Source organism: Syngnathus typhle, linkage group LG13 (assembly GCF_033458585.1).
Source record: "Syngnathus typhle isolate RoL2023-S1 ecotype Sweden linkage group LG13, RoL_Styp_1.0, whole genome shotgun sequence".
NCBI classification, from domain to species: Eukaryota; Metazoa; Chordata; class Actinopteri; order Syngnathiformes; family Syngnathidae; genus Syngnathus; species Syngnathus typhle.
The window spans coordinates 10,190,988-10,215,270 of record NC_083750.1 but is presented as its reverse complement, the minus strand read 5'-3'; the positions used below and the strand labels follow the sequence as shown (position 1 = coordinate 10,215,270).

Genomic DNA, 24,283 nt, shown 5'->3' with positions numbered 1-24,283 from the left:
CATATACTGTATCGTTGGATGTTAGTGACACGAGTCAACATTAGAAATGGTCAGAGAAATCTGAAAATTGCTACTGGCAAGTCATTCCAACCCAAAGCTTCGTCTAAATTGGGCTACATGGGAGAAAAGTGATTGGAATTGTGTCACTTTAGAGACAATGCAGTGTAAAATAGAACACGGCGGAGCAATGAATGCCACAAATGTGTGTTTTAAATCAGCGGAATGACAGAGTAAGCATTCTGATGCACATGTCACTTTCTAAACTGGTCAACAGAGCCAAGGCAAAGCTCCCAACTAATTGCTTCTTCATTCTTCTAAACAAGCATGCAACCCAGAATGTTGCAGGTTTTGGACTCTTACAAAGAGTTTTTTTTTTTTAAATCCTTAATAAGTCATTTATTTGGAAGATTGATGAGATTTGATTGACGGCTCTTATTGGCTGACCACCACCTGAACCAAAAGGAAAAGACCATTTGTTTTGTTTTTGGGGGGGGGAGTAGAGAATTCTTTGACTGGGTGTCTTCAGTATGAAATTAAAGGATGAGGCAAAGAGCGAGAAAAAGTCAGAAAGTGGTTTTGGAAACCGCTGTATGTGCATATGCGTGTGTGTGTGTTTCACAGAAGCCAATTTCAAGTTGTTTACTAGCGAGGTCAGCGGCATGATTTGTGTTTACGAAAGAACAACAGAGCTAAGCTAAGGTGACGTAGTGAAGTAACGTTTAGTACTTAGCGAATCACCTTTGAGCGACAGGAAACACTATCAGCAAAAGGGCTAACATCAGAACTGTGACTACAAGCACTTTGGAGATTTTATTTTTTGATTGCTTCAATAAAAACATGGTCATATCTGAATGGAAAGGTCACATTATTTCACTCACATGCTGAGTGAGGAGATTTCGTATTCCTCAAGCTGCAGTCAAGATCCCTCCTACCTCGTAAAACAATTTTGCAACTGTTTGTCATGTGCAGTCACGGAATTGTGATACTTTTGATCAAAGAAAAAAACGGATTAATTTACACATTTATATTCTGACCTACCTTGATGCGGATGTCCAGATGCAGTGAGTCTCATTTTGATTTGTGCAGCACCTCACATTTCCAGAAGGTTAATTGGTCTAGAAACGTAGACACTGAATGAAGAAAATAATTCATTAAAACATTTGAATAGCTCTCTTCAGAGAATTATCAATATGCTTTAGAGACATGCTTGTCATGTGCAGCTTCTGAGATAAGATATAGACAATCGGTATGCATGTACATTGTTTTTTTTTTAAATGAGATGAATAAATATAAATGATATTCACCCCAAACTAGTAATTTTCTTGAAGATCCTCAGTTGTAAATCTTTTTTTTGTTTTTAATTTCCGGGTAAACAACACCCACATAAATGACAACAATGCGTGCAAATATGCTGAAAGAGATCTCTGGAACGCTTGGCAGGGCCAAACACAAATTATGGTTTTGAGGAGGGGAGTAAAGAGGGTGTTATGACCCTTCTCTGTGTGGTCCGTCACCAGCTATAAACTCTACTGGCCTCCTGCTGCCCCCCCTGCTGGGGGTAACCGGCATAGTTGACCCTGGTTAAAATTCAACTGGCCTCTCAATGAGCTCTTTTTTAATGACCTGCTAGGCTGAAGAAGAAAAAGGAAGTGGATTTATTGTGGTTTAAAACCCCTACAACAAATACTTTGGCTGATTTAGCGATAAAGATAATACAATTAAAGAGACTGGTTTTACTCAACGCTGGGAGAACAACTTACTTTTTTTTCTATGAAAAACTGTCAAGGATCTAAAAAAATACACCACATACATAAAAATAATCTCGGACACAAACGGAATGTTTTTTTTTAAACTTCTTTTAAAAGGCAACTATGCATAATGCAGTGCCCCTTTTGACCACAGCGGGGCGATATTCCGGGAAAAGTACGGAACGCGGAAGAGAAGGCACGGCGGAAGTTGTGACGTGTCAAATGGTCGCCATTTCCCGAAGGAAGGAAACGCCTTGAAGACACACAGCTCCGTGTAAGTGGTCATACTGAGAAACTACTTCATCGTTGTCTTTCTTCCGCATGGTCATTGCAGGACGTACTTTGTTCTAAACTAAAGAGTGACGTTGACAATGCTGTGCGCAGGAGCTAAAGGCTAATTAAAGCGAGCTGCTGTGTGCTAACCTAACCGGTTGGCTGACTGCCGAAGCGCAACATCGGCAGTTTTTTGCTATTCATTTCGTATAACAGTACCTCGGAGTATTAAATCGCGACTTAAAGTTTTCTGTTTACGTGACGACGTAATTGTGTGTTGGTATAACGCTAGCATTGCACTTTCGCACTGGAAGCAAGCTGCTTGTTTGTGTAATTTGATACTTAACATTTCAACACAAGCCGGCGTTTGTTTCTCCGTACAGGCCGAATGGCGGTTTTAACGTTTTTACTGCATTTATAAGCATTTCCATTGATCCTCATGACTTTAGCCTGGTCTCATTTTTTAATAACTTTAGCCTGGTCTTATTTTCAATAACGCTTGTGTGACGTCACGTTAGCACGTGACCCAACATCTCCATGTCAATGGCTGTTTTTGTTTCCCCAGACAAGGCAAACGTACATTCCCATTAACAAAAACAGGAGCAGACATGGGAAACATATTTGGAAACTTGTTCAAATTCTTGGGCAAGAAAGAAATGAGAATTCTTATGGTGGGTTTGGATGCTGCCGGCAAAACCACAATTTTGTACAAGCTCAAGCTTGGGGAGATTGTCACCACCATTCCAACAATAGGTAATCCGCATCTGCGTTTTTGGCAGCGCTCTGAGCGAGAACATTAACACGACTGCACTTTCTGCCTGGCAGGTTTTAACGTGGAGACGGTGGAGTACAAGAACATCAGCTTTACGGTGTGGGACGTCGGCGGCCAGGACAAGATTCGACCGTTGTGGCGTCATTACTTTCAGAACACTCAAGGCATGCAAAGGGATCACACTGCTCCATAGCTGAGCTGTGTCTTTATCTATCCCACCTAATGTGTCTTTCTGTCACAGGTCTCATTTTTGTAGTGGACAGCAACGACCGAGAACGATGCACGGAGGCACGCGAGGAGCTCATGAGGATGTTGGCGGAGGACGAACTGCGTGGCGCTATGCTATTAGTCTTTGCAAATAAACAGGTGAGTCATTTTCCCGGAATGAATCATTCGGAAAAAGTGACGTATTCCCAGCGACTTGTTTCCCAAGAATATTGTCTCACTGTCTTTTCTTCTGAAACGGATGCATTGACAGGACCTGCCCAACGCCATGACAGCAGCAGAAATCACAGACAAGTTGGGTCTTCACTCCCTGCGCGACAGACAATGGTTCATCCAGGCGACCTGCGCCACAAACGGGGAAGGCCTCTACGAGGGACTGGACTGGTTGTCCAACAGGCTGAAGAACAACTAATATGCATTTTTTGTTTTTTACATTCTGCCTTTACTGAGCTGTTGTTACAGCAGACATACTGGACAGTTGATTACTTGGTTCGGCCAAAGCTGAATACGTTTGTATTTGATGTATGTGTAATAGATTTTGGTAATGGGCCAACCTACTTGACTTTTTCTAGACTGATTGTTTGACTTAGGTGATAGACGAGGGAAACGTATGACCAGTTGGCATAAAAAAATGCATTTGCGGCAATTTGCCAGATGATCAACCTCAAGCCGCTTTGCGTCTGTTAAACACTGGAATGTTTTGTGCGACAGATCCTGTCGAAAAGGCATTTTCTTTTTCTATTTTCTCACTCTCAGGTCCACGTTTGCCTTAAGGAGCATACGCTAACTTCCAAACAATGCACCGCAGTTTCTCACACGTTTGGCACGCCTCCTGACAGTGCAATGTCGTGGCTGTCCGCAACGCCTTTTGGAAAGGGAGGCAAGATTCTTAAATAGCAATAAATAATACTTCTTCTACATTTTCTGCTTTGCACATTGGCACGTTTGGCGTAAACAGAAACCTTACAATATGCCTTCATCTACGAGGACAAATGTTGGCCTCTTGGTTTTTCCCTCACTGTTACTGCACAGCTCCCAATATATCTGGGAGTTGGGGCGGGGGTGTTTTTGTGATTTATAACTATTGGAATGTTTGAATTAATCTATGGGTGTCGTGAGTAAAGCACTGTAATTAAAGTGAACAGATTCAATGTATCTGAAATTGATTTCTTTATACGTGACTATGCAATAAAAGTGTTTAAATGTTTAACGGAAATGCAATTCATTGTTAACGGAGAAAACTTTAATGTTTGGCCTGAAGCAGCGAGTGACCTGCCGCATGCACACTGCATAGAAAGTAGCCGAGAAGATTCTTGCAGGTTGGTGAGGCTGCTATGGTTCATGCAGCCATGCCTATAAAACGGAGGCGGGGTGGACAAGTCCAGGGCTGCTCATGGGGAGGCTTTGTGTGGGCCGCACTATCCTGCTGCTCCATCGGCTTGGTTTGTGTGTGGCACGCTAACGCTACTCAGCCACGTTTTCTTTAAAGGCACCCCTCGCTCTATCAGTACATGCGAGAATAAGGCTCTATTGCATTTATCGTTGTGCTGATTTTCCGTTTGCGTCTGAAATCGGGTATGTTCAAGCAACAATGCAAAAATAAAAAGTAAAATTACTCACCCTTCAAAGCCACATGACACAGTGGAGACTGATGCAGAGCTTCTCCGGTCAATCTCATTTTACCCGTTACACTTTCAAGGACATGTTAAGTTAGGTTAGGATCTGCTCGGTAACTGCACAAGGATGCTTTATTCACTGTAAAATAAAAGTCACAGTACTCCGTTAGATTGTTAGTCATTTTCATTCTCGTCATTTCGCTTTCAGGTACATGATATTTCGGTAGGCAATCTTATTGCTAACTTCAATACAGGGATATCAAACATTTTGAAACCTTTCAACTTTTGTAGCGGTTTAAAATAATAGAGATTGATATAATTCGGCGTTTGTAATGCACCCGAAAACAACTAAAGGCTAATGCTGAATGATATTTTAAACGTTTAATCGTTGTGATTGTGAGATAAAACAAAAAACAAAGAGGCGGTCATAAAAGGCTATCAACAAAAATGCCTCCATAAGGTAAATGAGGTCTTCAGGAGCGGTCAAGCTTCTGAAGGGCGCCTTTATGAGCGAGTGAGTGGGCGGAGCCCGGGTGGCGCAGAAGCACATTAGCTGTCCGAGTCTGTGTCGTGGCGTCGCCTTCGGCTTTGTGCGGCACGGCCAGGGGCCGTCTTGTGGCCCGAGGGGTTACGGGGGACAGGGGACCCCCCGTCGGAGGAGTCTGTGTCGTGGCGCTGCCCTCTCTGATGGGGGCGTGGGGGCTGTTGCTGTGCCTTTGGTCCCCCCCTTGAATGGCTGTCATAGGGTCTGGCTCCACTCTGACTGCGGTATGATGGATTAGGATGGTGGTGGTCCTTACGGCTTCTGAAGAGCAACGGACGGCAAATAATCGCACTGTGGCTTCTCATTCACTCTTGAATGATGCAATTGTTATGAGCAGGCTGGTGTTTTATAGCGACAGAGTTGTGTGCGTCCCCATTCGATTCAGATTACTGCAATTTGTCTAATGTAGTACTTTTTTTTCCATTGCCGCTTTCAATGTAGCTATACAGGTGCAGCTCGAGGAAGTAGATAACCATGAAAATATAAATGAGTAGGAAATGATAGACTACTTAATTTAGTTGAGTAGTTAAATCTAAATATTAAAAACCGAGTGAGATACTTCCTATTTCTCTAAAGACTTCCTAACGATTACGCCTCAGGGCAAATAAACCACCAAATGATTTTTCAAAAGAAATTAGAAAAATGATTAAAAATGATCTTTGTGGTAGGGCCATTTTTTTTTTTTGAAGAAACGATTGTATATTTTGGAGAACTGTATTAGATTTTTGAATGAAAACGTTAATTTCAAATAATCATTAATAAAGACTTATCTTTCTATGCAGTTGAGTAAAAGCCTTTTTTCGTAAAAGCCCTCAAAACTTTTTCATGTAACTGGAGAGCATCAGGCTCCAGGTCCCACACTTTGAAACACTCTAGCACAGAGTGTGCCGTGACCTTAGCGCCCTCTAGTGTTTCTTTCCTATCCATCCCAAATGCATCTTAGCTAAAGCTTGGTGTGAACATAAGATAATTAATAGTCATGCGAATTAGCGGGTGTCCTCAAGTGTGCTCGCCGCCAAGCCAACCTCTTTCTGTCGTCGTCTGAATCCGAAGAGGATGTGTCGCTTCTCTGCCTCTTTTTCTTCTTCTTCTTTTTCTCCTTTTTGCTCTTCTTTTCTTTCTTTTTCTTCTTGCTCTCCTGACTAATAAGATGTAAAACGGAAGACAAAAGCAGTAAGGAGCCAGATTGGGACTCCAAATCCGTCCCAGCACTCGCACAATATAATGAGATGCAATCAATGAAGTGCAGTGCTATGTTTTCTCACCGCGGCTCCACTACTTCTTTTTCGGCACTCTCTGAAGGTGTCGCAATTGAGGTTTCTGGACGATTTGCAGTCTTGTGGTGCTGAAAGTACCATGAAATAAAAGGCTTTACCCTTTCTTAAGTTCCATTAAGCCGTAGATAATACAACCTTGCAAATCATTTGTCTCAGTGTTTGTGTGGAGGGCTTACTGTAAAAACCTGCAGGCCCATTCTCACAGCCTCTTTTTCCTTTTGGGAGAGGACCATTTTGCGTGAGCCGGCGCTGCAAATAGAAACATAAACACAGTTGTTAGGAATCAGACTCAAGAGAAGAAGAGAGCTCTCATCGGCGATAAGCTGCTCGTTGAGGCTTAATGTCAAGAGGAACATTTTTAATGGGACGCCAAAACAACTGGAAAGGTGCTTAGAGTATTTTCGTTGTGTCCAATACACTACTAAATGATAAACAATTTGTTTAATAAGCAGCGGTTTGATTCACATTAAAAAGAATAATTCACTACAAAACAGCCTTTAAAATATTTTCATATTAAGAAGAGGAAAAAGAAAATACCCGGAACTTCCCAACCCGGAGAGCCGATCCACATTTTTCTCTTCACCTTCATCATCTTCTCGTCTGCATATATCTGCCAAGTCCTGTGAGAATGTCACCCATCGGGTTTCAAAACGGCTTTGAGGTGAACGAAAACAAGGTGGAATAAATACAGTACCTCTTTTGTCAGTCCAGTGGGTTGTCTCTTTATAACCTTGTGACCTCTGCATTGCCAACGACAAAAAGTACATTTTTAGACTTGCTATTTATTCTTCTAATGCCTTTTTGTGGCTTGCACACTTACAAGGCAGCCATCAATGCTTCATGTTCTGCAGCCTTGACGGCAGCGAGCTCCTCTTCTTTCGTCCTGGTGCGACCAGTTTTGTCTTTAGCGTACCACGTCAGATCTTTGCCTTTTTGCCATCGACCCACTGGAGCCTTGAGGGAATTTCCTGCAAAAGAGAACACAAAAAACAAGACTGTGGAAAACTATTTCCCCATTAAGAAATAGAGTCGCCTTGGTTCTATTCTTTCAGTGGAGACATAATCAAACTTTGTGCATAAATTGGACCGCAGTGTGTTTATGTTGTATGAATTTAACATGTACATCAGTGATGCCCAACTACTGTGCCGTGATCATTTATTTTTGTCTGTAAAGCGTGAGTCACAATCAAATAAATACTTCCTCATATATGTTAGTTGCCACCTTTTTCATGAAGGTACATGATATAGATATTAATTCCGTACATTTAATCAATAATACAATGAATGGCATTTTTGGCTGTTCTAAACCACATTATTTTGGAGTCACCTGAGCAAATTTGAACTCTTTCCGAATAGCCTGAAATGAAATACGGTGTTAAATTCAAATGATTGATGTTAACGCTGTATTTCGCAAACGCGGTGGCCTTCCACGTAGTCCGCATATTGACATAGTTGGGGGTTCAAATAGCGGAGTGCCTGCGTGGACCAACTCGTGGTGGGCGATGATTTAAGTAGCGCACACAGGACCGGGGAAAAAAACAAGTAATCTATCAACAATCTGTGCGATGAAGGACATAGCAGTGGGAGGTAAGGAAGTGCAGGACGCCACGTTAGATTTATTTGTTATTGTGTGGCTGCTTGTAGTTTGCAAACGAAGGCACGCTCGCGGTTAGCATTGCTTTGCACACTTACCCAGATAATTCTCTCGGTGTTTGTCCACCTTGACGTCATCCCAGTTGAACTGGTCCTGGCCTCCTCGAACCCCACCGATCCTCGAAGTACCGAACATTTTCGGCCTTTTTGTTTTGTTTCTTTAAAAGAGAGGGCGTCTTTATATGTAGCTAGTTAGCTTTAGCCACACGATAGCGGCCTGCGTCTTGAGTACGGACTGCCTGCAGTATTCCCATTGACCAAGTACGAATCCGATATGCTGGAGCGAGTTCAACGTCGCGGTACGAAAACAGTTGCAAAACTTCACCAGCTTTCCTACGAAGATCGACTGGAACAGCTGAATCTCTTCTCTCTGGCCTACCGTCGTCACCGAGGAGATCTGATATATACCCGGCGCATTCTCCGAGGCGAACTTGGTGAAGACCTGAGGGAGTATTTCATCTTAAATAATGATACATCGACACGTGGTCACAGTTTGAAGCTATACAAACCGAGGAGGTTACGCATCCATGGTGACGCCACTCTCTCTACCCGTGTAGTTAATAGCTGGAACCGCCTACCCGAATCATGTATCACAGCCCAGTCAGAGGAAAGTTTCAAGCGAAGTATTGACGCAGTGTTTAAAGTCTGAAAGGTGATGCTTGGTAGCATCCCTTCAACGTCCGGGAAGTGAAGGAGCTGACAAGGGATTCTTCCCTCTGCTTTCTACCTCTCAATGAAGTCAATGAAGTTCCAACATCCGGGGACTTGCCCGACTACTTCCCCTTGAGCTATGCGACTTTCTCCGCAGTGGGATTTATTTTATGTAATATAGTTTAACCTATATAAAAACTTTCAGATAAATGAACCAAAAGTGATAACGTTATGTGAATATAAAAGCTACTGACGTAACGGGACCGCTCAATGTTTTCCCTCAATATAGTTTTCACATATCGTATACATATCGTTATAATCGTAAATGAACCTTTAAGCGCCTTCGATTTTATTTAGGGCGGGGCGAATAAAAAAAAACCCGCCGGTGTTTACTTTTCTTGGCACGGAAACGTGCAAATCCCGTCGCTGACGCGCCGGTTGTTTACTCGCTTGGTCGCGTAGTGATGACGTAGCGGAGGGGACGACACCAACGCAAAATGTCTTTCCGAGCGAAGGAGCCCAGCCCAAACACGATCACAATCTCACGGCAACGTCCTCAGAGGGCGGCGTCCCAGTAAGCGCAAATGTTTATGAAGTATTTCGCCAGGCTTTACTCAGGTAGGAGTAAAGGTTTTTATATATTCCCCATCTTATCCCGGTTATCAGTATTTTGGTATCGGCTGCCATCGAGATGCTGCATGCCAAAATATTTATATATTCGCCTGTAAATATTTGTTTTTATCAAAACTTGCTGATCGCTCCGTGGTTTTCCCTCATAATGCATGTTTTTTTTTCATTTGATTTGTTTAATTTCGGCAAGTAAATAAACAGCTGCAATAAGTTGCAGCTTCATTACGTTTTACATGACTTGTCGAAAAGGAAACCGTCCCTGTTTATTACAACATAACGATGGGCGCAATTTAGTTATCAGGTGTGGGTTTTTTTTACGTTTTTATGGCTTATTGAAACTTCATAATGAAACCATATGAAATGAGTCACGACAGAAAGAACATGAATTGAATCATGGGGGCAGTCTTAATTGCTTAGCAACGAACTTGTCGAGCCTCAACATGCATTGTTATTGAGCTGCATATAAAATGGTTATAACGGTGCACATTTAGTTTAATTGGCCAAAAATGGCAGAAAAGTGACTGTTCCTGGCCACCCATTGCCAATGAATCTCACATGATTTGCTTCCAATGAGCGATCAAGTCAAATATCCAATTTCCTGACATGCTGCACAAGGAAACATGCTCAGTGTTGTCACGAGATTTTAAATTGAGTCTTTTAAATTTCCAAATTACATTAAGACACCCGAGTGTCCCATTTTGTTTGACACAGATTTGGGAAGGTAATAAGGAAGCCCTTGCCCCTTTAAGGAAAGAGACAACCGAGAAGGACTCTTGTCATTCGCACCTGCAAACACAACCAGGCTGCATCGAGACCGCTTGCGAGACGAGGGGGCTATTAAATGCGGCATTTTTCTTTTGGTTTTAAATGCTGTGCCTTTAGAAATTTTGTCTGCTATCATGCGGACAATCCTTTCTCGCCACTAATCAAATTCCCATCTGATGTAAGTATTGCATTGTGCATGCTTTTGTGCAATTTAAATGTCACTTACTGATTGCGCCGGTCACATTTTTTTCCCCGACAAATTAATGTCACGTATCACTAGGGCTGATTATGTGACAATAGCCCTACCCTGTTTGACCGGCTGAGCTAATTTGACTGCTCAAGCTCGGAGCTACGAACATTCAGATAAAGCAGGAAGACGAAGGTGCTTTTTTTTATGAGTCAGATGCGGCTGATAATAAATGGAGCGCATTGCAAGATAGTTCAGGTAAGGTTGCGGTGAAGGTGATATTGAAGGTGTGTTCTTTCTGTTCTGCTTCCACAAGCGGAAAAAGTAATTAGAGGGAGGTAATTAGTCCCCAACGGTACCATGTTGATTGTATGTATTGTAAAAGTCAGCCTGGAAAGCTGCAGTGTTGTTTTTAGCCGTTAAAATTTTAGTGCGTCACTCATTTGCCTCTCTCCTGTCTTTTTTTTTTTTTTTTTTTTTAAGCAATGGCTGGACCCAGGCCTGTGGTGCTGAGCGGCCCATCCGGGGCGGGCAAAAGCACTCTGCTCAAGAAACTCATGAAAGAATACAACGGTGTCTTTGGCTTCAGCGTCTCGCGTGAGTTTTCGATTGTTCGTGTCGTTTTAATTTGAAATTAACGGTATTTTACAACACGGCGACGTTTGTATGAACCGGGTTCAAGTTCTTAATAAATGTTTTTGAGTTCATGTAACCCAATTGTGGGTCCTCCTTCAGATACGACGAGAAACCCACGACCTGGAGAGGAGAACGGCAAAGGTGGATTTTCCTTTTCTCTATTTGTGTATGCGACATGATTATTATCAGGTGACCTCGCCCGACCTTTTTTCTAGATTACCATTACGTCACACGGGAAGCCATGCAGGCGGCCGTCGATAAGGGCGAATTCATCGAGAGCGCGGAGTTTTCCGGAAACCTCTACGGGACGAGCAGAGCCGCCGTGCAGGCCGTCAAGGCGCGCAACCTCATTTGCATACTGGACATCGATATGCAGGGGGTGAAGAATATTAAGAAGACTGACCTCAATCCCATTTACATCTCCATCCAGCCTCCGTCTTTGGATGTCCTGGTGAGGAAAAAGCACAAGTGCAGAGAGTTCTCTCTTTTGGACTGAGTTGTGTTCCTAATCATTAAATTATTATTTTTTTTTTAATACTCATCGTCATACGTTTCGTATGCTTTCAGGAAGCCCGTCTAAGAGCCAGAAAAACAGAGTCCGAAGACAGCCTGCAAAGGCGCTTGCAAGCCGCTAAGGTGGACATTGAATTAAGTAAGTTCTTTTTTTTGTCCAGACTGACAGAAAATTTAAAGAAATTACTTTTTTGCAGATAATGACTTCTTGGCTGTAGCATAATTATTATACTACTACCGCAGGTAAAGAACCCGACATGTTCGACGTGGTCATCGTCAATGACAACTTGGAAGACGCTTACGGGCACTTAAGAGCTGCTCTTCTTGAGGTGAGCTTAAATTAGATTTGGGTTGACAGTCACGGTGTGCCACTTGACACCGTTTCCACACGGCACGTCTTTAACACGCAAGCTAGCTCGAAGAATACTGCAAGTTTGAATTCAACTCGATTGAAATATTGTGCGAATACTTTTCCCCCCTTTTCTCTTTTTAGGAAATCAACATGGTGAAGAAAATCAACATGTCTTCATAGGAAACAGGGCACAGTCCAAGACCACTCACTCCTTACTAACCTATAGACCTCGTTGTGAACATTCCGTCCCAAAAAAAAAAAAGTGGTCTGTCTGCAAAAGCCCCGCGAGCGTATTTCCCCAAAATTGTAGGTTTACAAGTGTGTTTAAGCATAGCTATTATTTCTAAAGTCAAATGTTTTCTTTTTTTTATGACAAGGAGAACTTTTCTCTTTTTTTTAAATGATCATTGACATTTGTTTTGTATAGACTTTGCTATGTGTTGTATTGTCAGCCTGCTAGGTGACTTGTACCGTACGCAGTCAGCATCGGTTTTTCTTCAGCCCGGCCTTAAGCGAACTCATTCCGACACGTTGATTAACTGGTCTGTCAAGCAAAGTTTCTTTTGGGTACTTGTCCTGGTGTAATCAGTGCTTCTGATAGTAAACCAAAAAAACACATCCATTTGTTTTTAATGTGCAAAATTATGTATTACATTTTATGCTTTTTGCTAAAAAAATACTACATGTTTTAGGTTTAAATCCCTGTAAGTTGTGGGGGGGGGGGGCACAGTTGTGTATTTAACCTGCATTTGAATCGATTACGATTGTAGTGGACTGTTAAGAATTTAAAGAAATGGAAATGTTATGTTTCGTTTTTATTTGAAGTCTCTTGTAATCACTAAAACTGAAGACCTCAAAATGCCTGAGTGAAAACTCACTTTTTTTTATGTATCAGCAGTTTAATCAAATTTAACGTCCATGAACAGGAACAATTTGTATATCTTACATATTTTTTTATTTAATATTCAGATTTGAAAGCAAACATGTTTTTCCATTCAAAATCAACACATTTAAAGTACAAGCAATTACAATCCGTTGAGAGTGTTAGGAACTACACAAAACCTGAATTCCGGAAGACGTTAAATCTCTTTAAATTTCGATAAGTCACAAATACTTTGGAAAAGCAGCATGCAGTCAAACTTTTGAAAGGAACTACAAACGGCCCCCGTGAGCTCAACGTTATTGCACCGCATGAACAAACTCCGAAACAGTCTTTCCTCTATAAATGGAGCAAGATGATAAATTACTCACGCCAAAGACTGAATTCTCACTAAACCTAAAAAGATGAACTTGTTGACCTATTTCAATTGACACAAAGCAATGAATCTTATCAACGACAAATAAAAGGTACCTATGTGTTAATATTTAATGCTTTCATCAATTTGAATATTTTTCTTTCTAAAAGTCAGACGGTTCACTCGTTTTGAATTCCGTGCAGGCAGCTTTAGTTCCAACGACATTGTGAATCAGTGACTTGTGACCAGTCCAACATTTTTGCCTTTTGCTAATTTCACCACTAAGTGACTTAATGGGAAGCAATCTTATCTTTCGGAATATTCAGAACTGCTACTGTTGTATTAAGCAGAACAAAGTTGCACCGAGGAGTTAACGCAGTAGCGCTTTTCTAATACCATAGTTGCTTCAGATCATCAATTCAAAGTATTTGTGATGTGAATTGATTTTCGTTCCTCTCCAATCTATTTTCATTGTATCAGAAACAATGCGGTTTCTGGTTTGAGTTTACTCGAAGGGTATCGTCACTTCGTTTGATTGTGCTGACGCAAGATTACGTAATACCGTCCAACTTCAAATATTTCTGTCACCTGGAATGGTTTGTTAAAAGCTGAAAGTTAGGAGTCAAGCCGATGCCGCCGTTTAAGACTAAGGAGGCTTTGCCGTGAACAGAATTCAAAAGCTACTGCTTCTGCTGCTGCTTGTCGCTAATTTGAAGGGTGACCGGGTTTCCCACCGATGTGTAGCCGTACGTCTGAGTTGATATTTTGGTTTTAAAACTTGGCTGCCCACCTTCCACCCTCTGCACCTCGGAGCAGTAAGACGGTTTCACCTCCAGCTCGGCGTGGTGCACTTGAATGGGGACGCGCCTTTCCGACTGGCTGCCGCTTGCTTGTGGAGCGTGAGATGAAGAAAGACCGCCGGCTAGATGCTCTCTGAAGCGAGAGAAAAAGCCGCCTCGCCGTCTTGGGGCCGAGATGGGACGTCCTACGTTGAGGAGCACGGGTTGTCCCACGGCGGCGCCGCCAACCTCCCTCTGGAGCACGGAGATCTCGCAGGGCTTCTCGGCGGGAACGTTGCTGGTTGAACCGTAAGATTCTCCTTCCCCTGGGATGTAATCTTCCAAGTCTTCCAGTGCGAGAATGTGACCTCCATGTGTTAGTGTCTTGGCTTCCTGCTTCCCGCAAAGGTCTTCATCATCATCATCAGGTTCCAAGATGACAATTTGGTTTTCACAAGCCTCCCCAGCTGTGGTAAGAACAGATGAGAGGTCGTGGTGATCTCCTGAAGCAGAAGGACCTTCCTGGTCCTCCCAGGTGAGCGTCTGGCCACTGGCGCTTCCTGCCAGCTCCACCAGATTATTGTTGGAATTGTTGGCATTGGGGTTCTCCGGAGGCGATCTTTTGGGTCTGGATGGAGTGCTGGAGCGATCTGAAACAGCGGGTGACACACCCCTCCTTCTGGACAACCTGGGAGACTTATTGACCTTGTACTCGATCACCTCCTCCACCTCAACCCAATTAGGCTTGCTCTCCACGACGGTAGAAGCGGCACCCTCGGCACCTCCGACCTCCGTGACATAGAAAGTTGGCACTGTGCTTTTTCTGGAAGTGGCCATCCTCCTGGTCCTGGTGCTGGAGGTCTCTGAGGTGGTCATCTCCGAGCGGTGGGCTCCAGTGATGGTCATTCCCGGGGACTTGTGCCTCCTCATTCTCGGGTTCTTCACCACCGTGGTGATGGTCTCCTCGCTGTTAATAAACCACCAAGCACCGTGGACGCCATTATCCGAGAAGGCTCCGTATCGGTTGGCATGCAGTTTTTGCAGACGGTCCGAGCGAGCGAAATGGGAAGGAAGCCGCGTAAGAAGCATGCTTCGGTAGGACAGTTCATTTAGTTTGGTGAGTTGTTGAGTTGGAGGTTAGACTTGCATCCCGGCCAGGTTTTGTTAGCACCCACGCTTCGCATAGCACACATTTGAGTCGCAGTTAATATTTATATTTTTTTATATTTTATTTAGGTACATTGCATGATACCTAAATAAAAATATACTACAGAACCTTTCGAGGTTGCACGGATTTAGAAAAATCTTTTGAGCTTGAAACCGCCGTCATGCAGCAGTTCGCATCAAAGGATTCAATAACGTTGTGTTTTTAAAAAAAATATCTCTAAAGTTAATTAAGGTTAAGTTTAACTTTCCTTTTCCATTATTTAAAATAAAATGTTAAGTTGCACTGTATCTAAGGTGATGATGAGGCAAAAAAAAAAAAAAAGAACACACAAACATCATGCATGGATTGCACTTACATGATGATGGTTTTCTTTGGGATTTTGGTCTCCTGCTCCGTAACTGGACAATAAACAAAGCAAACACACGAAATGAATGGAAACGTGAGCAAGCGGCGAGTCCTCCCTCTCGTCTTACCTTCAAGAACGATGGCCTGCTCGGCGCTGGCGGCGACAGTTGGAGGAACTAAATCAGCGGCACACCTGGCGCTGCCCAGACGGTTGGACAACTGACAACACCCGGAAATTCTCAATTAGAGATGACTCATTGGCACGCGGCCATAAAAAAAGAAGACCGACCTCACACTCGTAGTGTCCCAGGTCTCGCTCTGTCACATTTTTGATCACCAAGACCAAAACTCCGCTGCGGAGCTCACTGTAAGTCTGATACTTTTCCTGGTCGCTTAGCAGCCGGCCGTCCTTGAACCACCTTGACGGCAAATGCGTCCATCAGCGCTTCGACTTTTCTCAGCGTATTGTTTTGCGTCTGAGAACTTCTCCTACCTGATTTTAGGACTGGGAGCGCTCTGGATGACGCAGGTGAACTGAGCATCTTCCCCGCTGACACAAATAGCATTCCTCAATTTGTTCACAAAGCGCGGGGGCACTGATGAGGACAGACGAGTTCAAAGGTCAAAACGGCAACGTGGATCTTTCCGTGTGACGGCTGCTCACCTTGTACAGTGATCTTGCCCAGCGTGCTGGCGTTGCCGGCTGAGCTGGTGGCGAAGCACATGTACTGGCCCGAATCCTCCGCCGTCATGTTATCCAGGATGAGCGTACAGGAGCCGTCGGGGTCTTCGATAATGATGTGATGAGGGTCTGCTTCCACCATGCGTCCGTCTACGACCCGCAGACAAGGCAGCAGAAGGCCAACTCTCAGTCAAGCAGGTCATGGCCACGTCTAAAATGTAGAATCCGTTTGGGGTTGTGGATGAGGAGTCTTACCCTTGTACCAGGTGATGGCAGGCTTGGGAACTCCTACGGCCTTGCACGCCAGTTTAACAGTCTGACCGAGCTCAGCTGTGCAGTTGGCCAGTATTTCCACAAAGTCAGGAGGACCTTTAAAAACAAAAGCAGTCAAAATTATTAAAGGGGACTTTGCTGCTACTCCAGTATGATCAAATTCCAACACTCACTCCAGGCAGTTATGCTGTGTCTCTGCTGAAGTTCCCGGAAGTCTCTCAACCACGAGTTCTTGATGGTGACGGTTCGGGCCTGCAAGGTGTACTTCCTCACCGAATCTTCACGTTCGTGCCAGATCTCGAAAGCGCGGTCGTCGCCTTCCACCGTCTCATTCACGTCGATGTTGTTGAGCTGCGGGAGGGAGGCAATTCAAAACCTGTTGCGGGCGGCTGGCGTCCATTCTTACCTTCATCATGTTCTTGAAGACGTAGGTTTGCGTGTCGGTGTTGCTGTCTCGTTTGGATTTGCAGATGATGCAGTAGTTCTTAAAGAGGAAGACGTGGCGGTGGTGGCCTCGAGAGGACGTCCTTATTCCGGGAGCTCCCTCCCAAACTTGGAACGGTCCCTGGTAGCAAGACACATGACTCAATGATATGTGATTTTTTTTGTTGTTGGCCTCAACGAGACTATAAAAAGTTCCTCATCCATCCACTCACCTGCCTAAGAGGCTCGCCTAAGGCTTCAAGGGTGGCGGGGTAGTTCTCAATCATAGACACGTGGTGGCTATTCTCCGAGCGTTGCGGTAGCGCCGACACCATGGCGTACGCTTCCTCCAGCAGGCAGCAGTTCTGGCCGTTTCGCGCCTTGTTTCGAATGAGCTCCTGGAGACGGCGACGGTGTTAAAACCGAGAAGATCCGGCATGTCAAAGAGACGTGACGCTTGGTCGTGGTCACCTTGAGGAAGGCCTTGTATTTCTGAATCCTATCCAGAGGTTGAAGCAGGTAGGCGTTGATGCTACGTATAGGCTGCTCAGCCGGGTCTGCGTTGGCTTGCTCCTTCTCCGTGTACTCCTAAAACACGAGTAAACGTCAGGGAGATCAACCATAGAGAAGAAATGGCAATCAATTCCGCAGTACCTTGAAGAAGCGGTGCACCGTTTTGTCACTGATGACGCTTTCGGCCTGGCTTTGACCTACGAGGTACTGGAGGTACTTCTCAAAGCCTTCCTTATTCTTCAGGAAGCACATGGCGACATCGTCGTCCGTCTCACAGTCGTTCAGCTTGGGCAGGAACGCCCTGCAGCGCACATACGGCCAGGTCACTACCGCAAAAACACACCCAAAGGGAAGGGGCGAGCGTACCTGGCGTGGAAGTCCTTCAAGTCGTCGATGTTCCTGAAGATGGCTTCCTTCTGGCTGCTGACGTCACTCGGGGCATCGGGAGAGTCGGCGTGCTTCGGGTGATGGTGCGTGAAGAAGTCCATCTCTTTGACAAACTCTGATTCACCGCCAATTATATCCTGGATTAATTGGCTATAGAAGAAGAACAATAAAAAGATGACTGTTTGAGAGGCTGGCAGGATTTGTAATGATTTCTTTTACTTACAATAACTTCTTCTTGTATTCTCCCTCAGACACCTCCTCGACATTCGTCTCGGGAAGGTCGCCCGAATCGGCAGATAGCTAGAGGAGATGTTTATCATGATTGTAAGAAATGTTTCTGTTGTGCTCCGAGGCTATACACGCATACTGTACTTTGAATTTTTTGTCCAGGTAGGCAGGTGACACCCAGCCTTGGCGGGACGGCGTCGTCTTGGTGGGTTTGGTCCTGACGAGCCATTTGAGCGGGTGGGCCGAGTCCAACACCTCCACGTACTGTCCCTCCTTCAGGGAGATGGATTCTTTGCTGGCCACGGTGGGGTCGTAGTTGGCCGTCGCCACGTAGATATCGAACATCTGCACGTGCAGACAGTCCGCATCACTTTTCACGCTTGGTTAATTCGAAAGTGTTTCAGAGTCTCACCTCTCCCCTGGCGTCTCCCTCATCAGACTCAGACGAGGAGTCGGCCACGAGGGAGGGCGGACGCGAGCGACCGTGATGAGGTGAAGCCGAAGGGGTTTTGGTCTCATCGTCGCTGTCGGCGCCTGGTACGCGCAATGAGGCTGAGATGGCGAGGAGGGAAGCAACAAGTGTGTCGGGTCAAGTGTGGCCTTGAATACGAGTGGATTGATTAGTAGCGGAGTTTAGTTCCCGGTGAGGTGGGAGACACCATTTGAGGACACATGAAACCGTTTCTATTTAATATTTGATGTTATCAATGACCAAAGAAGGGTTACGGTGATAATAAAAAGTTGTATGTATGGTCAAATAAATGTGTATTTGTTATACTGATATGTCATTTTGTACGGATGGATGGATGGATATACAGACAGACGACTTGTCAGATTAGTACCGTATTTTCCGCACTATAAGGCGCACCTAAAAACCTCCAATTTTCTCAAAAGTGCGCCTTATAATCAGGTGCGCCTTATATATGGACCAATATCGAGCCACTACAGCAGGAGTGTCCAAAGTCCGGCCCGTGGGCCAACTGAATATATCTTATATATGGACAAAGTTTTAAAATGGGTCATTCATTGAAGGTGCGCCTTATAATCCGGTGCGCCTTATAGTGCGGAAAATACGGTAGTCAATTATAATACAACAGAGACAAACGATTGGAGTTGCCACAAAACGATGCGGTTAGAGATTAGAATTCTAAAAATAACTCGTTTGTGCTTCATGGACAACATCATCATTGTATGTATCATATTATATGACAACGGATGCGTTTGTAATACATACTGGTAGTTTTGGGCCAAGATTTCATCCACTGGAGCACTTCCTGATTCTGTGTGCTGTCTGGATAACACATTGGATGAGCGTTGGATGGGTGCTGTTAGTCAAGTGATTGCATATAAAGTGGGGAAGAAGTGTCGCAAGATGGCCTTGGACGTTGTCAACGCATCACACAAGCAACGCGTGCAGAAACACAAGTCAAGCGTTGGCGGTCCATACGTACCTTGTGTAATCTTGGCTGACACCATCTCGGTGATCCGAGAGGTGAGTTTCATGAGGAATTCCTCCGAGCCGACTTCTCCCAGGTATGGCATTTTACTCTCTTGAAACAAATTGCAAAATATTAGTTTGGATTGACACCGCACGGTTCAAGCAATGTGAATGGAAACCATGATCGAGTATTTAAAATGATAGTTCTACCTTTCCCCTTCTTTGCGCCTTCCTCCGGTGGACTAACAGTAATCCCGAGAACTCTGATGAATAAAAACGATACGTCACTCATCAATCGTCAATCGTGAATCAAATCGATTTTAAAAACATACTCGGGCGTTTTGGTCTCTTTCTTTTGCGGCGGAGCTGAGGAAAACAACACATTAACAATTAGTGCTCAGCGGTTCACGTCAAAGAAGGGACTTTTCTTTTTTTACCGTCATCCACCTCCAGGTGGGCGGTACAGATGGACTGTCCCGCCTTGTTGGTGGCAATGCAGGTGTAGGCGCCAGTGTACTCGGTTCCAACGTCCATCAAGATGAGGCTGTGTTGGCGGCCCGAGCTGGCTATTTTGTATCCTTTGGTATCGAGCTTGATCCACAGCACATCCTCCGTCGACTCCTCCTTCAGCCACGACACCATTGGAGTGGGAGAGCCTGAAGGAGAACACCAGGAAAGTGCATGAAGGTGTCGACGTGATTGTTCTCAAAGCACGCGGCGTACCAACCTTCCACCTTGACGGATAATGTGATGCTGGTTCCTTGTTTCACTTTTCTGTTGGGGAACTTTTCCAGGAAACGTGGTGGCACTAAAGACTCTTGGGAGTCTAGGAAAAATACAATTGATTGGTTACGCTCCATTTTCAATCTTGACGACTATGGAATTACCTTTCAGATCTTGCGGTACGATCTCCCCCGGATCTGAAATAAAACCCGGCCATTGTTAAGATTTCCGTAACGCGGTATTTCGCATTTTCGAAACGGGCATACGCACGTAGAACAATAAGGCGGGCAGATGAGTAGGCGGAGCCAGCTGCGTTACTGATGTAGGCCGAGTATTCCGCCGTGTCGTCTTTCTTCACCTCCAGGATCTCCAGACTGTGCACGTCTTGCTGCGCTAAGAGCAGAACCCTTTTGGAAGGGCGCAGCGGATGGCCGTCTTTGAACCAGTACACTCTCGGTTTGGGGAAACCTGCAAACAAAGCGGCGTTTACAAACAGCCAGACTTTAATCGGCAATTCTCTGCGCATACCTTTAACTCGGAGTTGCATCTTAGCCATCGGTGAACCTGGACTAACGTGAACATCGTGAAGTTCTTCCACCAATTGAGGCAATTGATCATCTTCTGTCACCGACTCAAAGTTCTCCGTCTCCCTGCTTGAAGAAGGACAACGCCGAGTTTGAATCAATGCATGGGAAAATGGAATGCTTGTCCAAAGAAGTTACCTGGACGAGTAGCCCTTGGCGCTGATGTAAGACGACGTTTCAGTGGCGTCGGCAGCAGTGTCATAATCGGAGCTGCAGGACACTGACGGAGACGATGGACGGGTTAATCCGACAGAAGTATGTCGGCTACGAAAGAAATCAAAACTCACGGTCAACCCTGAGTTCAGCCCTGGTGGCCGCGATGCCGCTGCCGTTTTCCGCCGTGCAGCGGTAAACTCCCATGTCGGAGGGCAGCGCGGCGGTGATGATGAGCTGGTGGCAGCCCTCCTGGTCCTCGTTGATCATGTAGTGGTCGTTCTCTTCCAGAACTTTACCGTCTTTGTACCAGCGGACGGCGGGCGAAGGCTTGCCGATCACCACGCAGTCAAAGCTGACCGGATAGCCGTCGGGCACGTCCTGGTTTTGTAACTCGGTCAAGAAGACGGGAGCGGCTGGAGGAGGAAGATAACAAGGTCATCGGAAGACTGTTGTTGGTTCTACAAATCAAAAGTGAACAGAAAGAAAAGCTACCGGGAGCTCCAGAAAGTAACGCAGGAGGTTGTTTTTCTTGAGTGGGCGTTTCCGTGCCATCTTGCGTGTATCCTAACTTTCTAATCCGCAGCTCCACTTTGAGATGGCCGGTGTCCAGGATGGTGGTTTCCACAGGGACGCCGTGGATGGTAAACATCTCCTGGAAGCGTTTGGACGCCACCTCCGCCTCTGACCACGTGTCGAAGCGGATGTAAATGTACGTGTCGTCCTCACGGTAAGAGTGAGGGTCCGGAGGGTGGAGATCTCCTTCGTCGGCGCTGACGAAAGGTTCTTCCTCCACGTCCGGCGGGAGGCGCGTCCGCAGCAGCCGGCGAAGGCGTCTGCTCGCCTGCCTCAGCGACTCGTCCATCTCGCTGCCCGACGAACTGTCGGGCTCGCTGTCGGCGCTGTAGCCGACAGTCAGCGGACGCCGGCCGGATGATTCTCTCGCTGTTCCTACGGTGACCTTGGCGCTGTGAGAGATGACTCCAAATTTATTGGTGACCTCGCACGTATACACGCCCGTGTCCTTGGTGGTGATGGCGGTGATGACCAAGGAACACGTGCCGTCGTTGTAGATGTCGATGTGGTGGTGTTTGCCGTCGGACAGCGGCTCTCCGTCCTTCAGCCAACACACCTTTTCGGGTTTACCTTGGGCCACACATTCCAGATGGATAGTTCCGTTGGGCTCTTTGGTTTGCTCTTTGAAAACCCTGTTGAAGACAGGCCGCATGTCCTTGCGTGCCTTGTAGCCCTTGAAAGCAGCTTGGATCTTGATGGCGGCTTCTTGGAGATCAGGTTCATCTTCCTTGCTGATCTCCAGAATTTCGGTCTCCTGAATCGACGCCTGTTTTGTTTCGGTCCCCTTAACTGTGGTCGTCATCTGGTCGGACTTCTGAAAGTGCTGAAAGAAGCGCTCGGTGGTCATTGTCTGCTCATCGGCGGTCACGACCGTGGCTGAGGACTGAAGCTGACTGCTCTTCTTAAGGTAGGACACAAGTGAAGAACCACCAGATTGGGAAACGTCGGAGCCGCTGCATAATTTAGACTCGGTCTGGTCCGAATCTTTTGCCTTCAACTCCAGCTTCTCTGAAGCGCTGCTCTCCTTCTGCTCCGTTTTCTTTTGACCCCCTTTAGCGTCATCCTCTGGGTGTTCAGTGATGGAGTCCAAAGTGGGCTCGCGACTCATGCGCCTTTTCTTGGCCGAGGCCTCCCATATTTCACGAAGGTCCCCTTCTTCGGCGGCCTCCGGAGGAAGACTGGGCTGTCCGAGTGGCTCCGACTCAACTACTTGTACCTCCGTTTCTATGGAGACACGTTAATGAGACAAGGCAATAAGTGTGGGGACATGGATATGGTACCTCAACCTTCAGTGAGAGCTTACCCAAATTATTACAATCATGACATTTATTGATTGTATCAGACATTTTAGTGATCAGCCGTCTCTCCACTCACCAAGCTGCACAGTCTGAGGAAGCTCGACAGGCTCCCCTGTGCCGGCTCTATTGATGGCCGACACTCTAAACCTGTAGCCGGAGCCTTGGATGAGATTTTCCACCACAAATTCCGTGTTGCACACGGGGGTGGAGTGGCACGGAAGCCAAAGAGCGCTTTCCGCCAACCTCAACTCCACCTTGTAGCCCAGAATGGGACTTCCTCCGTCATGTAGGGGGGTGAACCAGGAAAGGGTGACGGATTCTTTGGTCTTGCTGAGGATCTCAGGGTCCTCCGGGGGGTCTGGTACAGCTGTGACAAAGAAAGCACTTGGTTTCATTATTGTGTGAATGAATCATTTTGTACAAGGGAACCAAAATCAACGGTGACAACCCAAGACTTACCGATAATGGAGAGCTTGGCCATAGAGAGTGCTTCTCGGGCCGCAAAGGTTATTTCCTGTTGCGGCATAAGCGGTGCCTGCCTCAGGATGAGGTGATAGCGACATCCGTCGTTCCTGGTGATCCACAGTTGGCCTGGCTTGAGCTCCACTCCGTTGGCATACCAAACAATTTCCGCGGCGGGCACCGGCTCGGTCAGCTCCACGCAAAATTCCACCCTCTCGCCGACGGCGGCCACCACGTCTTCCAGATGCTTTGCCACGCCCAGCTGCCAGCCTTTGACCGAGAGCTGGGCCGACGTGGACGCCGCGCCCGCTCTGAAGGTGACCGTGCAACTGTCGCTAGCACGCAGCTCTTTGAGGAGCAGCAAGTGGCGACGGCCGCTCTCAAAGCACACGATCTCAGCGTTGGGCGATTCCTTCACCGCTTTGCCGTCCAGAAGCCATTGGCAGTCTTTGTTCTCCGGGCGAGACAAGGCACACTCAAATAAAGCTTCTCCTCCGTCAAAGGTTTCGAGATTCTCCAGCCCTTGGACTATGTTGATGGCTTTGGCTATTAGGGAAGAAAAAAGATGGATAAAAAATAGGGTTCTTTGGACTGCGATGGGGAAAAAAAGCAGATTAGTTGATAGCGCCACAGAATTCACAAGTAGGTGAGTCCCTGAAGGTCAGTGCTCTTTCCATGTGGAGGAGAGCTCACCTTCCACATGAAGCGAAGCAACCACACAGGTCCCCGCCGCCTCACAGGAGTATGCGCCCCTGTCTCCGGCACACACGCGACTAATGTACAAGCGAGACACAGTCCAGTCCTGCTCCACTACCACCCTGCGGCCATCGGGCCGCAACGGCTGCCCGTCTCGCTTCCACTCGGCCTTCACCGGCCTCGTGAACTGGCAGATGAACTCGGCCGCTTGGTCCTCGACCACGCTAAGGTCCTTCATGTCGTTCACCACCTCAACCGTGGGATCTGAGGTTGAGGTCAGGCTTTAAGTCAGACTGTTCATATTGGTGCAGCACGGGACAGATGAGGGCTTTATAACCACCAAAATCTTTCGGGGCAGGGGTCACCATCTTTTTAGAAATGGAGAGCTACAGTTTTTCTTGGCTACTGATTAGTGCAAAGGTCTGCCAGTTTAACCAGGGAGATATTTTTAGAATGAACCCGAGGGCTAATCATGTGG

General features: G+C 46.0%; 4 protein-coding genes across 17 annotated transcripts in view; 2 read left to right on the top strand and 2 right to left on the bottom strand.

Annotated features, from left to right (window-relative positions):
* The first annotated feature begins 1,903 nt into the window (after positions 1 to 1,903).
* On the top strand, positions 1,904 to 4,228 carry LOC133165414 (ADP-ribosylation factor 3-like). The gene is made up of 5 exons (XM_061295062.1): positions 1,904 to 2,022; positions 2,587 to 2,774; positions 2,847 to 2,957; positions 3,035 to 3,159; positions 3,272 to 4,228. The coding sequence occupies exons 2-5, from the start codon at positions 2,630 to 2,632 to the stop codon at positions 3,428 to 3,430; spliced, it is 540 nt and encodes a 179-aa protein (XP_061151046.1). The 5' UTR covers positions 1,904 to 2,022; positions 2,587 to 2,629; the 3' UTR covers positions 3,431 to 4,228.
* A 520-nt stretch (positions 4,229 to 4,748) lies between these two features.
* lg13h1orf35 (linkage group 13 C1orf35 homolog) lies at positions 4,749 to 9,118 on the bottom strand. 2 transcript variants are annotated; one of them, XM_061295054.1, is made up of 9 exons: positions 8,856 to 9,118; positions 8,148 to 8,332; positions 7,276 to 7,423; positions 7,150 to 7,195; positions 6,993 to 7,075; positions 6,632 to 6,704; positions 6,444 to 6,523; positions 6,204 to 6,320; positions 4,749 to 5,439 (listed from the first exon to the last, which is right to left on the bottom strand). In XM_061295054.1, the coding sequence occupies exons 2-9, from the start codon at positions 8,242 to 8,244 to the stop codon at positions 5,184 to 5,186; spliced, it is 900 nt and encodes a 299-aa protein (XP_061151038.1). In that variant the 5' UTR covers positions 8,245 to 8,332; positions 8,856 to 9,118; the 3' UTR covers positions 4,749 to 5,183. The 2 variants fall into 2 exon arrangements, with proteins under 2 accessions (XP_061151038.1, XP_061151037.1); XM_061295053.1 differs by lacking the exon at positions 8,856 to 9,118 and adding an exon at positions 8,618 to 8,849 and having other exon boundaries at positions 8,148 to 8,550.
* Positions 9,119 to 9,210: 92 nt separating this feature from the next.
* Positions 9,211 to 12,460, top strand: guk1a (guanylate kinase 1a). Its single transcript, XM_061295061.1, has 7 exons — positions 9,211 to 9,377; positions 10,825 to 10,938; positions 11,077 to 11,118; positions 11,193 to 11,428; positions 11,545 to 11,629; positions 11,734 to 11,819; positions 11,984 to 12,460. The coding sequence occupies exons 1-7, from the start codon at positions 9,344 to 9,346 to the stop codon at positions 12,020 to 12,022; spliced, it is 636 nt and encodes a 211-aa protein (XP_061151045.1). The 5' UTR covers positions 9,211 to 9,343; the 3' UTR covers positions 12,023 to 12,460.
* Positions 12,349 to 24,283, bottom strand: part of obscnb (obscurin, cytoskeletal calmodulin and titin-interacting RhoGEF b) — a 32,997-nt gene continuing 21,062 nt past the window's right edge. For 11 of the 13 annotated variants that reach the window (XM_061294966.1, XM_061294975.1, XM_061294969.1 and 8 more), the window contains 31 exons: positions 23,803 to 24,069; positions 23,107 to 23,655; positions 22,724 to 23,014; positions 21,269 to 22,573; positions 20,908 to 21,189; positions 20,759 to 20,840; positions 20,565 to 20,689; positions 20,307 to 20,504; positions 20,201 to 20,233; positions 20,041 to 20,139; positions 19,751 to 19,969; positions 19,646 to 19,679; positions 19,524 to 19,576; positions 19,327 to 19,425; positions 19,110 to 19,166; positions 18,288 to 18,427; positions 18,020 to 18,220; positions 17,871 to 17,947; positions 17,627 to 17,797; positions 17,402 to 17,561; positions 17,219 to 17,335; positions 16,981 to 17,145; positions 16,731 to 16,889; positions 16,498 to 16,675; positions 16,307 to 16,420; positions 16,034 to 16,201; positions 15,863 to 15,965; positions 15,659 to 15,788; positions 15,498 to 15,588; positions 15,380 to 15,422; positions 12,349 to 14,823 (listed from right to left, as the gene is read on the bottom strand). In XM_061294966.1, the coding sequence (XP_061150950.1) occupies positions 13,758 to 14,823; positions 15,380 to 15,422; positions 15,498 to 15,588; positions 15,659 to 15,788; positions 15,863 to 15,965; positions 16,034 to 16,201; positions 16,307 to 16,420; positions 16,498 to 16,675; positions 16,731 to 16,889; positions 16,981 to 17,145; positions 17,219 to 17,335; positions 17,402 to 17,561; positions 17,627 to 17,797; positions 17,871 to 17,947; positions 18,020 to 18,220; positions 18,288 to 18,427; positions 19,110 to 19,166; positions 19,327 to 19,425; positions 19,524 to 19,576; positions 19,646 to 19,679; positions 19,751 to 19,969; positions 20,041 to 20,139; positions 20,201 to 20,233; positions 20,307 to 20,504; positions 20,565 to 20,689; positions 20,759 to 20,840; positions 20,908 to 21,189; positions 21,269 to 22,573; positions 22,724 to 23,014; positions 23,107 to 23,655; positions 23,803 to 24,069 (6,776 nt within the window). In that variant the 3' untranslated portion in view covers positions 12,349 to 13,757. The remainder of the gene's footprint in view (positions 14,824 to 15,379; positions 15,423 to 15,497; positions 15,589 to 15,658; positions 15,789 to 15,862; positions 15,966 to 16,033; positions 16,202 to 16,306; positions 16,421 to 16,497; positions 16,676 to 16,730; positions 16,890 to 16,980; positions 17,146 to 17,218; positions 17,336 to 17,401; positions 17,562 to 17,626; positions 17,798 to 17,870; positions 17,948 to 18,019; positions 18,221 to 18,287; positions 18,428 to 19,109; positions 19,167 to 19,326; positions 19,426 to 19,523; positions 19,577 to 19,645; positions 19,680 to 19,750; positions 19,970 to 20,040; positions 20,140 to 20,200; positions 20,234 to 20,306; positions 20,505 to 20,564; positions 20,690 to 20,758; positions 20,841 to 20,907; positions 21,190 to 21,268; positions 22,574 to 22,723; positions 23,015 to 23,106; positions 23,656 to 23,802; positions 24,070 to 24,283) is intronic. The other 2 variants (XM_061294967.1, XM_061294972.1) reach the window with 2 other exon arrangements.